Source organism: Dermacentor andersoni, chromosome 1, assembly GCF_023375885.2.
Source record: "Dermacentor andersoni chromosome 1, qqDerAnde1_hic_scaffold, whole genome shotgun sequence".
NCBI lineage: Eukaryota > Metazoa > Arthropoda > Arachnida > Ixodida > Ixodidae > Dermacentor > Dermacentor andersoni.
In genome coordinates, this window is record NC_092814.1 from 55,921,841 (window position 1) to 55,935,954 (window position 14,114).

General features: G+C 48.4%; 1 protein-coding gene across 1 annotated transcript in view; it reads right to left on the reverse strand.

Annotated features, from left to right (window-relative positions):
• LOC126544599 (Kv channel-interacting protein 4-like) overlaps positions 1 to 14,114 on the reverse strand; it is a 617,305-nt gene that overhangs the window by 340,914 nt on the left and 262,277 nt on the right. Inside the window, exon 2 of the mRNA XM_050192021.3 lies at positions 3,566 to 3,646. Within this exon, the coding sequence (XP_050047978.1) occupies positions 3,566 to 3,646 (81 nt within the window). The remainder of the gene's footprint in view (positions 1 to 3,565; positions 3,647 to 14,114) is intronic.

Genomic DNA, 14,114 nt, shown 5'->3' on the forward strand with positions numbered 1-14,114 from the left:
GACGACATTTATTATTTATTTACATATACTGCCATCTTGCATAGCAAGATATTGCAGGAGTGAGTGCATACGTATGTCAATCAATTGAAGAATACATTTGAGTGGCAAAAAGAAAACAAACAATAGAAAGAACAATATCAGGAATAGCTAGTTGATTAATGAACATGATTAGGTAATAGGTTGGCAAATACATCACTTGGTAACTCGCGCAAGGACCCCTCAAGGCCATTCCAAATCACAATTGTATGCGGAAAAAAGGAAAACCTAAAACAATCAATCATTGCAGTTAAAGGAACAATGTTAAGATGATGACTTCTTCTGGTGGGCCGAGAAAAAGGGTTAGTGAAAACAATAGGTGCATTGACATAAGTTTTCCCATGAGCAATTTTATGTAACAGAATTTTACTAATGTATTAAAAGAATGGGTATACACTGTATTGCTGACGCAGCCTCAGTGTGTGACGTGAAACATCTTGTGCTTGCTGCTGAGGGGGCATAGGCACTAGAGTACGGAAATGGACGTAAACAATTGCACAAGTGACATTTATTCCTGCATTACAAAGCTTACGTGCTTAACTTATGATGCAAGTAGTGCAAGTCCTAATGTCTGATCTTGCAATCGTGCTCGCTCCCTATTCGTAGTGGGCCGCCGTGGTCAAGGGTGGTGGGCGCGAATCGACATCCCTCTGCCTTGCTGCTCCAGTGCCGTCATGGCATTTCTTGACCATACGTGTTAAACACGCAGGCGCCATAGCCGAGCAAACGTCAAAAATGTGGAGCAAACTACACACTTGTAAGCCTTACAACTTCTGATAAGCACCGCTTTGAGCTCGACGGATAACACTAGTTGTGACAGAGTGAGATCTCGCAAACGCAACCACTCCCGCTCGGATCAACAAACATGCTGCCGAGCTATGCATCTCTAAACGCCGAGGAAAAGGCTACATTTAACCTCGATGGCGTCTTGCGTTGTGTCGCAAGAGCGCCATCTGGGCACGCGACACATGCATGGTCCAGTAATGGCTTCTTTCCTCTACACAACGACACCAAATTAAGGAGCATGAGCAGTACGGTTACAAAGATATAAGCGATAATACTATAGCATGTGTCATATAATGCGATTCAAGCAAGCGACGCCCTATGCTGACTGAGCTGAAAGACGTTGCACATCAAAAAGCAATGCGTGATGACCGCCGAAATCCTGCAGTGCAAAATTTTTGAAGAACTTGACTATATATATATATATATATATATATATATATTATACAGGGTGTCCAACTATCACGCACCCAGATTTAAAAATATTCAAATGCCACGTAGCTGGGCAGAACCAAGGTAATGCTGTTTGCCGTCGCTAGGACGTGCCCAGATTATTTTTTGCATTCCGCCTAATTACATAATTAGTCCTAATTAATTATTCAACGCTTCAAATATTATTATTAGATGAAAAGTGTCAATGAGAAAATTGTAGAGCGACATGAAAACACCCGATACAACTTTCTGTTGCTCAATACGTGCGACACAAAAGTATTTTTCCGAGGGTAAAAGAAGCGCGCGAATTCACAAAAAATAATGGGGTTTTACGTGTCAAAACCACTTTCGGATTATGAGGCACGCCGTAGTGGAGGACTCCGGAAATTTCTACCACATGGGGTTCTTTAACGTGTACCTAAATCTAAGTACACGGGTGTTTTCGCCCCCATCGAAATGCGGCCGCCGAGGCCGGGATTCGATCCCGCAACCTCGTGCTCAGCAGCCCAATACCATAGCCACTGAGCAACCACGGCGGGCGCGCACGAATTCATGCAAAGTGCCTCGAACGGCCAGTCGCGCGGCAATTTTACGTGCATTCGCGGGCTTCGCTGTACCATGGCGGCCGTGAAGCGTGTGAGCTGCATTGCAAAAAAAAAAAAAAAAGAAAGAAATCTAGGCGCATTTAGTTATCCCTACGTGGATGAATCCCAAAGCAAGTATTGCGACCACATGGCTCGAGTGAGTGAGTGAGTAAGTGAGTGAACTTTTATTGGGTACAGCAAAACGCGATGAAACGCGCACCCAAGCGGCACGTCAGCAGAAGCGCCATGGCGTCACGTGACCAACGATGTTCGTCACAAGGTGCGCACAACGCAAGGACACGGGTTCGACTCCCACCAATGATCGTGGGTTTGAGTTCCTTAATAATCTCTACCTTATTTAACTTTTCCTCAATTAACTTCGCCTTAATTAACAACAAGGGTAGTAGGTTCGACTCCCACCAAAGGCCGTTGGTTCGACTGCAACAAAGGTCGTGTGTCCGAGTGCCTTAATTAACTAGATTAATTAAGCTCACCTTAATTAACACCAAAGGACGCGGGTTTGACTCCCACCAAAGGTCCAGGGCTCGACTGCCTTAATTAAGTGCACCTTAATTAACACCGCTTTAATTAACGCCAAAGGTTGCAGGGTCGACTCCCACAGAAGGTCGAGGGTTCGATGACTTTGGTCACGCGAACGCCGATGCCGGATATTTTCCGCCTCGTGAGCCATATAATGCTTTCGCATTAAAAAAGCTATAGCGTTGTTGCTGCGACGTTGTTGTGAGCAGTCACGCTTTCAAAGCTGTTTTCCTCCAATAACCGGATTCTTGGCGCATCCTCTATTGTAGGCATGTGCCATATTTGAGATTCATCATCGTGACGATGACTAATTGCACGCCAATTAATGCACCGCCATCTTGGCGAGAACCGAAGCATACGCACTAGTACCACCGATCTCAAAGTCTGTGTGGAGCACGATGCCTTGTAGTAATTGCCCAGCGCTGTTGCGCGTTAGCGCTTCGGTTAGCGCATCCGGCTCCAGAGTTGACATTGTTGCAGAGACAGAGTTCACATTGTTGCTGTCTCGTCAAAGCACCGCTCGTACAAGGGGGAATCCCAGTGGTAGTGGTTCCGGACAGAGTTTGGTTTTTCTTCGGCCTGTGGTGAAGCTCAGGAGGAGGAGGAGGCGCAATAACACAATAACGATGACGGCAACGGTTGCCGTTAGCGTAGCGGAATGGACGACGGACGGACGGACAAGGCAAGCCCAGTTTTGAGCACTTCGCTGAATTCACAGTACAGATAGTGAATGATTGAACTCTCAGGACCGATTGAGCTGTGCTCATTCGGAACAAGAAAAACAGCAGAGCGCGGAAATAAAAAGAACTGAAAAGGGCAATAGGAGGAGGGAATCGTGGGTGTAGGCGTTGATGAAGTGGTTCAGAAACTCTCTAAGAGTGTGAAATGCCTCGTGACACAGCGTGTGGTGTATGCGTTGCATGCTGAACGCTATTGAAATTTGCGACGCCGAGTATAGCAAGGTTATGAAGTAAGAAATGAGGGAAACAGGCACCTTGAACACTTCATCTGAAAGTTATATCTATGAAGCCTGCGATCTTTCTTACCTCGGGGATCCGTCTTCGTCCATGAACGCATCCTTACAGCAAGAATCACAATTTCAACGTATTCTGAAGTTGGTGTCACACAACGCCGTCTGAGATCGCACCACAGCTAAATCAAAAATAAAATTTGGAATCGAAAGTACTTACTTTTGTTTGCCCAATACTTGAAATTTTTAACTTCTACCTCTTCGTCCACGTCATCGTTGTCGGACCCTTTGTTTCCCGCACCTGCAGGGGGAAGAAAGAGAAGCCATTTAAGAAATTTTTTCACTAAAGATGCGGGGTCAAATGGATCGACACACATCCCATTCACGAAGCAAATAAAATATACCGTCAATAAAATGAAGCTTAACTCTTTTTTCTTCAGCTACTGCTGGCCAGAAACCGAAAAGGTCATCTTGTACTAACAGGTAACCTAGAGTAAAAGTGCGCTTGATGAGTCGATGTTTTATTTATAAAACTCTTCTGTCTTAACCGCCACCTGTCTTTGGCTTGTGCCTGCTCTATCATTTTGGCAGCTGCATTTATTGGCATTTACCTGCCTTTCTAAGAAAAGCTGGAAAATAGGTATTTCAACATGAGGGTATCAATTCCCAAGAAAAAAATAAAGAAAGCCCAAGAGGGCTGACTGCATGGTAGGTATCTGCAGTTTGTATAAGACTGAAATCATCCTATTGATTTCCACGTTTCAAGAACACATCTACACTCACACTTTTCTCAGGGATCAATTGCGAGAGCTTAAATTCTGCGCCAGTGTTATACTGGCAAAGCCTCGGGACATATTTTCATTGCTCCTTGTTATACCTCCCTAATTAGCCTCGCCCAAAAGCTCCGTACACAAGGTAAACGCGTCCGGCGCTGCTCCCCCGCACTGCGCTTAAAGGCAGGTTACAAAGGACCAACTGAATAATAGTTTAATAATATACTGAACTCAAGAGGCATAGTTGTGCTCGCGAGAATGATGCCACGAAGAGGAAATGCAATCCATGCGCTCTAGCGCGAACTTCCTGCTGCAAATTGCTGTCAAGACAAAAGGAGAGGAGTGAGAATCCATCATTGGATATACGATACAGCGTGTCCCAGCTAACTTTAGACAAGTTAGTCAACGAAAAAAAAAAATTTAAGAAACGCAGCGCAAGATACAATCATAAAGCCTACGGTGTTCGGTCGACAGATCTCTGACGATCGAACACCATAGGTTTTAGAATGGTGTCTTTCACAATGTTTTCTCAATCTTCTTTTTTTTTCATTGAACAGTTTAGCTGAAGTTAGCTGGGACACCCTACAAAAGCACGCGGGGCTATTGCCCATTCACCGAAATAAGGGAGTATTGCTTAACTGTGGCGCAAATTGCGTGTTTTGTCGAAGAAGGCGTCCATTGCGTAAGCGGAATTTGGCCCGACGCCCGGTAATTGCATTTCAGGTCAAATTTCTGGCCCTCGCTCCCTCCTCTCCTCTCTTTCTTCCCCCCTTTTCATCGCCTTCATCGAATGGGACATCGTGTTCAGAGGTGGCCGAATTCAATTCACCGTTGCAGACAGCATAAATGGTCACGTCGAGCCAGAACTCGCCCCTGCTCTCAACTTAATTCCCCTCAAAGCGGAAGCCAGCCCGCGGGCGCGTGCAGGTGTGCGCCGTGACAACAAAGGGTTGAAAGACGGCGCGCGAGCAACGGAAGAGAAACGGGCTTCCTTGCTTCGACATTCCGCTTAGCGGCATTAGCCGCCGTTATCTCCATCGCAGATTCCATCAAAAAACGCTTACGGCGGCCGCGCGTGCGACCGCTGGAGCCTCTTTCGAGCGACCGCGCGGGTACGCGAAACGACCGAATCGGCAACTTCGACCCCCCCCCTCCCCCCACCTCCCCTGATGAAACGGAGGGCCTCGACAAGAAAGCTTCACTGGCCGAGTCGTGGAGCGGGACCGGACACTTTCTCGCCGATTTCGATACGTTTTGTCGCGCCGTGGCGGTTAGTAATGCCGTTCGAAATAAAGCGTCAGTGCCCGAGTGCCTTCTCTAACGCCTCGCGTGATCGGCTGTCGAAAGAATAGAGCGCCGTCGGGGACGGCACGGATACGTCGACGCTTTGCCCTTCTCCGTCCCACCCGGCTTTCTCCTTTCCGACAGCACTTTTCTTATTTACTTTCTTTTTCCTTTGGGCTATTCAGATCGCCCTGCGCTATTAAGAGTACTGAAGCCACGGTTCGTTTGAAATGGAGCGGCGGCCGCTTTTTTTATGGACTGGGCTGGCCTTGTGGCCATCAAAGAAGAAAGAAAAAGCAACAAAGCCAGCAGACAATGAAGACTTGAACTCCCAGTGGAATCGTGACAACAGAACCAAATGCGTGAGCCATTAGGCGCGTAGAATCAATGATGAATGCAGGGCGCTCATTATACTGCCACCGTTTGAAGCGACTGAGCATTTCAGCAAAATCCTTTACAATGAAAAAGAGAGAGGAGGAAGGCCAACGCAGCGCATTCTTGCTATAATTATTATTATTATTATTATTATTATTATTATTATTATTATTATTATTATTATTATTATTATTATTATTATTATTATTATCTGTGCATAGTATACAGTTCATCTCGATATCTTGCATAGGTCGCTGTCATTGTGTCATACCGAGCATCGCATTGTCGTCCCTACAGTTCCTTTTCCACATTGTTCAAGTACTCTTGCTCGCCTTATTTTTCTGGTAACTTACTTTGCGCTTTGTTGAATACTAACTGTTATTTTCTGTCATTGTACTCTTATTTTTCATGTATTCTTTCTTATATTGTTCCAAAATGTAAAATTTTCTTGTTCGTTTGTCCCTGCATCTTTTCCATCGTGTTTTACTTACATTATTTCATTGTTCTCTACGACTTGAGCTTTTTGTTACCGCACGCTTGTGCCAGTATTCACACCATCGGGTTGTTCCTGGGCACGTCAAATAAACAATTGATCAATATAAAATTTACTTATTTTTTGTTAGAATCCAAAACTACACAGACTGGTTTCGGCTATGGACTTGCGCTGCGACAGGTGATATTTCACATTTTGATGAAGCCAATTTATGACATCGTGTATTAGTAGCACAGTAGTAAAGCAGTATACCAGTAACCGGGCGTACGATTTTGCTGCTTCAAAAGAAAGTTGCTTATACAATCGAATGGCCATAGCGAAAATATGCCATTTCGGATTTATTAGTAACAGCAACAGGGAAAGTGCTTGACCATATAAGATATGTGTGCCCTGGACTTTGACTTTTTTCTGTAAGAGATTCTTCTACGGTCGCAGAACCTTTCATTATGAAACGTATCCGATTTCCTAGGCACATTATCCTAGCACATTCCTAGCACATTCCTAGGCATTCCTAGGCAATTTCCTAGGCACAATTTCCAGGCATATATACAGAGAGAGAGATAATTTCGTCGATTCAAGAATATGGTTTCCGCCAGCAACGGCACAATAGTATTCGTCCTTCTTAACATTATACGTAACGTCCCTGAACTTCGCCAAATGCCGTTAGCCCATGCATGCCGTTATATGTACTCCCTATTCGTGTTTTCTGCGCGACGAGAAGGGAAATTGTTTTCAGTAGCGCCTGTTTCTGTGCATGACTGGCAGCGTGCACCAAGTCAGGGTTTCCGGCGTTTCTCACCTGCCTCGAAGGGTATGCGGATTTTATTTATTTATTTATTTATGTATTTATTTATTTATTTATTTATTTATTTATTTATTTATTTATTTATACTGTGTTGCTTATTCCTCCTTGAAGAGGAGACTAATAGAAGTGGGCGCATAGTCGTGAGCGAGTGTTCCTGGAGCCATCCATCGCAGCCGAAGAACCGTGGCATTCTACGGGCTAAAGTCGTCGTCCGCTGCAGAAGCAGTCCCCGTGAAGCCGGGCGCTTAATACCGGCTGTCCGCCTGTCGCCGACGCAATGAGTCGGGGAGAGGGCGTAGCGCCTCCCTCGACGTAAACTCCCCGCGGGAAGCAAACCGGCAGGCAGGCAAACTGGCAGGGCACGCATTCAATTTGTAGTCAACTGCGGACCAAGTAACGGACGCCTTGGCGCTCTCAACAGCGCGGCGAAGCTGGCAGCCGGGGTTTCTGCGGCCGTGGGCGAAGAGGGTGCAGGCGAGGTCTGTGGGACACGTATCACGTTGAACCCAGCGGGCGCTGCGCGTCCTCTCCGCGAGCCAATCCGCCTCCAGCCAGCCGGTATTCATCGAGGCACGGACACAATAATACGGCCATATCTAGTGGGCATAATTAAGCGGGCTCGCAATTAGTCCACGCGCTCCGGAACGCTGACGCGCTCTGCCGAGTCGGCAGTTTTGAAGGCTACACCGCTTGCCCGGTCCGCCGCCCCTGGGCGCTCCACGTTGGATCCCGACAGGCACAACACAGCGGAGGGAGGGGGGGGGGGCGGCTAAGGCAAGCGGTCGCTGCTCCCTAATCGCGGTGTTCGGGCGCGTGGCTCGGATGGTCGCGCCATCGCCTGGCGCTGCCCAAGCATCCGCCGCGAGCGTGTGCTCTCATATTGGTTGGCCTCGCAATAAGGGCCGTCCTCGCAACCTGCGTTTACCAGTTGTCGAAGTCGCAGCCTAACGCACGCGGAACGCTGAAGCGGCTTTCGCGAGGTTGCAGATTTTTAAGTGAGATTCAGGTTGTAACCGGGCAGGCCGGAGCACGTGAGCTCGTCAAATTGCGTCGTGACGTGATATACGAGCACTTAGTGCTGCCCTTAATATTTGCCAGTGTGAAGGTGTGTAAGCAACATGTTCCCCGTCGTGCGGCATTTGCGACTGTGTCTAGAACTTTGCGTGCAGTGAGCGACCCCGTTGCCGGTCATGCAAGGACACTTGCTCCGCTACCAACAATGACAAGCGGTGTTGTGAATGGCTACCATACCCCGGCGATATTGCTTCCTCCGGTTGCTTTGTTCTGACGCTTCTCTTATTATAGCCACTATAGGTTCCCATGTATAGGACACGTATGCACGGCCACGAGTGCAGGGAGTGGAGTTCTTGTAAATATTATATTGAGTTGACAATATGAAAGGGAAGTTTACATTTATGGAGTGTGTCTCCGACCCCATTCACCGCATTTACTCCTTTCCTGGTAAACTATAGATAAGTCCTTCAAACTGCGCTAATGTGCATATAGGAAACGTGTGTTTCGAGAACAATTTAGGTACTGTGCGATAAATAATTGCTGTAAATGACACTTTCAGACATGTTGCTGCCTCTTGGGCGCATTCTTCAGTTTTGTACTTTGGTTTGGCAAGTGCAGGTGCAGTCATAACCATACTGATGACGAAGCCCCGCGCTGCAATCAACATAATTTAGCTGACAGCCTTAGTGACGCGGGGGACAGGAAGTACTACTTGATGCGTGTAAATGAGTGAGTGAGTGAGTGAGTGAGTGATTGAGTGAGTGAGTGAGTGAGTGAGTGAGTGAGTGAGTGAGTGAGTGAGTGAGTGAGTGAGTGAGTGAGTGAGTGAGTGAGTGAGTGAGTGAGTGAGTGAGTGAGTGAGTGAGTGAGTGAGTGAGTGAGTGAGCGAGCGAGCGAGCGAGCGAGTGAGTGAGTGTTAACTGACCACCCACTCACTCATGACCGAGCGAACGAGAACGCCAAAGCAGGGCAAAAGGCTACGTGACGAAAGTTGCCCCCAGAGGGAATAGCACACACCATGTAGCGGACTTTGTACATAGCATGCGCATACACGAATTGCATTAACGAGATGCAAGGTGGGCTCCGTCTCCGGTACCGTTTCTTTAGGAGCTCACAAGGGGGAAACGGGAGTACCGAGCACCCGCCGTCCAGTCCGAATTTGAATTCTTCGTTTGCGGCAAGTGTGCGTGCTCTCGTAATAATGGGACGCGAAAGAAATGGCGCCTAGACGCCGCCGAAAAAGAGCGAGAAACGGCGGAGAAACGCGCGCCGGCTGTGCCACGGAGCTTCGAAGGCTCGCTCAGCAGGATGCTGGAAGGCGCGCCGAGACTTGCTGCGCAAGCCGCGCATGCAAAAAAGAGGAAGGAGCGTGCGGAAACATCCGAGCTTCGGCGGCACACACATACGTGCGGAGCAGTGGCGCGCGCCGGGCCGTTTGCCTAAGCAGGGCCCGCATCAGCATAAACGGCCCTTTTTAACTGCGCGGGGATGCGGAACACGGCAAACGCAAAAAAGTCGCAAGCGACAGTTTAAGAGGCGCGCTGCAAGCTCTTTCCGTCGGCAAGGAAAGAACAGCGCGCGGAAAGCCGAGCGGCTCGCACGATATAGCGCCTCTAGATCAGCGAGCTTGCTTTCATTCCCCCGTGCAGCTATGCGGCGCCATTCATATTCCTCACGATGGCGTGCCAAACAGAACGACACACACACACACCGCCTCACGGTTTTTTTTTTTTTTTTTGTAGTGCGCGCCATCACGTCCGTGGTTTGAAACAGCATCCCATTAACTGTTCGGTGCTTTAATAAGCTTCTCAAGTCAAACTTTGGGCGATAGCCGCGATCCTTCGACGGCTCAGTCGCATTCACCACTGCGGCAGCGCGACATATCGGCACCAAGATGAAGAGACATGCGTTGTGGAGGGAGATGACTGCTGTGAAGGCGGGAAGAATTACACACACAAAAAAAGAATACAATGGCGGCGGTCCTGCATATAAACTGCGCTTAGACCACTTGGGTCATGGGTATCGTTAAGGCTTTCGCAGACGCAATATATACTGAGTTCTACAAGAGAGACTGGTTTCTACGCTGGTTCAACCTGTGTAGCAACCAACACGCAAGCAAAGAATATTTTTAGCATGCAATTAAAAACTAACGATGTGACATAGCTTTCGGCAAAAAAATAAATAAAAATAAACAGATGCAAACGAAACAACTACAGAGATATATAAAGATGAGATGACAAACACAGCGATGTTAACCGGAAAAGAGTCTCCTTATTCGCTACCATATCTGGGGGGAGGCGTAGGGTCGAAAGAAAGACGGAAATAATAAATAACGGAGAAAAAGAGCCAAATTAGAAAAAAGAACACTGATGGGCAGGGAACACCAGGGAGTATCAGCGAACAATTAGTGTAACACAGTTCTTGTAAGGCTTGAGAAAATCAAATTCTACGTTCTCAACACAACCGTATCTTTTTCCGAATGGCAAAAGAGTAAATATAAGTTTATGGCATGAACTTTTCAAACTGACTAAGGACTAATATTGTTTCACAATGTTACCAGAGGATGTTATGTGTTAAGGTTTAGTATTTCACTCGCTGAGTATCACATTTCGTGCGCTAAAGCAATGTTTAAAAGTTATACTGTGACTAAGGTTTTATTACTTGCTATAGGAGATATAAGTATGTGTCATGAAAATAAAACTAATGTTTGCGTATTAGTTAAAGGTAATAGTTTGCCTGGCGGCTCCGCATTACGCACATACATTTACAGTGTGCACGATGCGGCGGCCAATCGCAAGGCTGAAAAAATGCCTATGAAATACGAACGTTTTCCTTTCTCGTTTTTTTCTTTCATGTGAATATAAGTATAACAATAAATACTTATACACTTGGAAACAACTGGTAAAAATAAATTGCAATTAGAAATCACAGAGGTACCCTAAGTAAGTACGGTGTCCTGCACGCAAAATAAAACAGCAACCAAATTCACAATGCTTTTCGTTCGTAAGTTGCTTGCTATTGACCGGCTGTCTTTGCAAATAGTACGCCCAGCATAAGGATCGGCTGGAATTTGCGCTTACGAACAACTGTTCCGTAAAACTTTTTGTGAATCCTTACTGTTACGTTTCGCCTACAACGTGCGGTAATACCGGCGCGGATGCAACGGACGCCGGGGCTTTGTTCAAAGCGGCGGACATTTTGGCCCGTTCGACGCCGCCGCAACGCCTACCCGCCAAGCGTGTCCAGGCGTGTTTCAGTGCCACGTGTCTTCGTGCGTGCGTGTGTGTGTGTGTGTGCCCACGCTTGTCAAAGCGCGGCAGCCGGGGAGCGGAGCTCCCCAAGTGAGGAGCCAGCAGGTTTGTCCGTCGGCGGGTTGGCGATGCGTCACTACACTCGGTTCAGCAGGTCTCTCGGCTCGACCGTGCGCGCCGTCGTGGGCTCATGCTCCGCCGTGTCGTGGGCTCATCCCGTGACCTTCCTTCTGGCCCGCGACGCCGAGAGTATAAGAGCAGCTGCCCCCGGACGCCAGGGGAGAGGCTCCGATTTGTACTGTTGAGTTACGTGCTCTCCCGTCTCTCCACTTCGGTCGACCTGACCGGCCGCTCTTTTGCTATGTTAGAATAAACAAGTTGTTCTGTTACCAGTCTTCTCATGCTTTGCCGGGACCTTCGGATGCTTCCAGTGCCCCAGGCCGCCAGGCCAACGCTACCCTTGGGGCTTGCGACCCATTGGCAATAACGGGCGTCAGCACCGAGATCCCAACAACTCGTGCCAGCGGTGCGATATCCAACAACTGGTTGCCAGCGGTGAGATCGCGACAACGGAGGCCAGCAGCGAAGAGATGCGGTTGACTGTATGCTGAGCAGCACAACGACCATCCGGGAGCAGTGCAACGAGCCCTGTGTGATGACTGGTTGCCTGCAGCGGAACGACTGCGCGGAATTCTTGGCTGCGAGGTTTGGTGAGTGCGGGACTTTCTTCTTCTGAGTTTTGCCAGGCTTTTGTTAGTGTCAGAAACAGAGCTGGTAATTGTGGTTGTCGTTGCTGCCGGGTTAGTTTGCGGCAAGACAATAGTAGACAGTAGAGAAAGCAGCATTCAGAGCAGCCATGGATTTGAAGTCGTTGCGCAAACCGATATTGCTGGAGCTTGCAAGAGAGTTGGGTCTGGATGTCTCAGACAAACTCAGAAAACCAGAACTGCTAAGGGCTATTCTTGAGTTAGAAGCTGAGGATGACGAGCTGTCGGATTGCCTTGAGACCATTGAGGAGCGGGCAAAAAGACAGGAGCGCGAACTTAAAGAACAAAAAGAGAAAGAAAAAGAAGAGCGCGACCGTCAACACGCTTTGGAAATGAAGCGTCTCGAGTTAGAGATGGAACGCGCTCGTAATGGAAGTCAGGCACACGGTGCAGGAGAACGAGTATTGTTCAAAATGACTGACCTGATGCGGCCGTTTAAGCTTGGAGAGGACATTGGTTTGTTCCTGGTTAACTTTGAGCGAACGTGCGAGAAGCAGGGGTTCTCTCGGGAAACGTGGCCACAGCGCTTGCTCACTTTGCTACCCGGCGAGGCGGCCGACGTAGTCGCTCGCTTGGAGAGAGAGGAGGCAGAGGATTTCGACAAAGTGAAATCGAGTCTGCTAAAAAAGTACCGGCTGTCAGCGGAGGCGTTCCGTCGGAAGTTTCGGGAAAATGAGAAAGGCAAAAGTGAGTCATATACAGAGTTTGCGTACAGGCTTATGTCAAACATGCAGGAGTGGCTCAAAGAAGAGAAAGCGTTTGGTGACCACGAGAAAGTTCTGCAGTGTTTCGGGCTAGAACAGTTTTATAGTCGGTTACCTGAGAACGTGCGGTACTGGGTCTTGGATAGGCCAGACGTTAGTACGGTGGCTCGAGCCGCTGAGCTAGCCGAGGAGTTTGTGACGCGTCGGGCTCGTGGAGCTAAGGACGGTCAAAAGGGTGAATTTGGCTCCAAGTTTGAGAGGCCGAAGTTCACACCCATGAGAGCAAAGGGGGATACACGTAGTGCGGATGCGAGTGAAAGCAGTCCGACCGAACGTACGGAGACGGCGGCAACCGAAGCCGAACGCAGAAAGCGGTTCGAGACGAGGCAAGCGCGCGTTTGTTATACGTGCCAGAAGCCGGGTCACTTTTCGGCGCAGTCTCCAGAAACAAAAACAAAAGTCGTGTTTTTGTCTTTATGCAGCACTGACGAGAACATGAAGCTTCTCGAGCCTTACATGCGAGACCTCCTCGTGAACGGGAAAGAGTGCCGAGTGCTTCGCGATTCCGCAGCTACAATGGATGTAGTTCACCCCTCTTACGTAGAACCCGATATGTTCACGGGCGAGTGCGCATGGATCAAGCAAGCAGTGGAAGCTCATAGCGTGTGTCTGCCGGTAGCAAAAGTGCTTATTGAAGGACCTTTCGGAGCACTTGAGACGGAGGCCGCAGTGTCATCTATGTTGCCCCCCCAGTACCCGTACCTATTTTCGAACAGGTCCGATCACCTCCTGCGCGAGAAGGGGCTTTTGTTTGGTGAGGCTAGCGTTCAGGCCTTAACCAGATCAAAGGTTCGGGAGCTCGCTGCAAAGGCGGTAGTTGCGGGACCGACGTTGTTGAACGATGAGAAAGGGTCAGAGGCGCAGCAAGCTGGTATTCAGAGCACGCCCGAACGGGATAAAATTGAGCCTGTAGCGTTAAAGGCACCAGATACTGGAGAGGAAATTCCCGATGCGGGAAAGTTAGAAGAGCTTCCGATCGAGCTTCCGGGACTAGGCTCAGTGACGAACAGGAAAGACACCGATCAAGTCATTAGTGACTTAATAAGTAAAGCATCGCTGTCGCCTGAGCAGAAAACCGAACTACACCAGCTCTTACAAGAGTTTCAAGGTCTGTTCTCTGAGAGGCCTGGTAGGACTTCTGTCCTTACTCATGACATAGAACTTACCTCCCCAGAGCCAGTACGATCCAAGGCGTACCGGGTGTCACCCCGCCAGAGCGATATTATGGAGGCTGAGGTAAAGA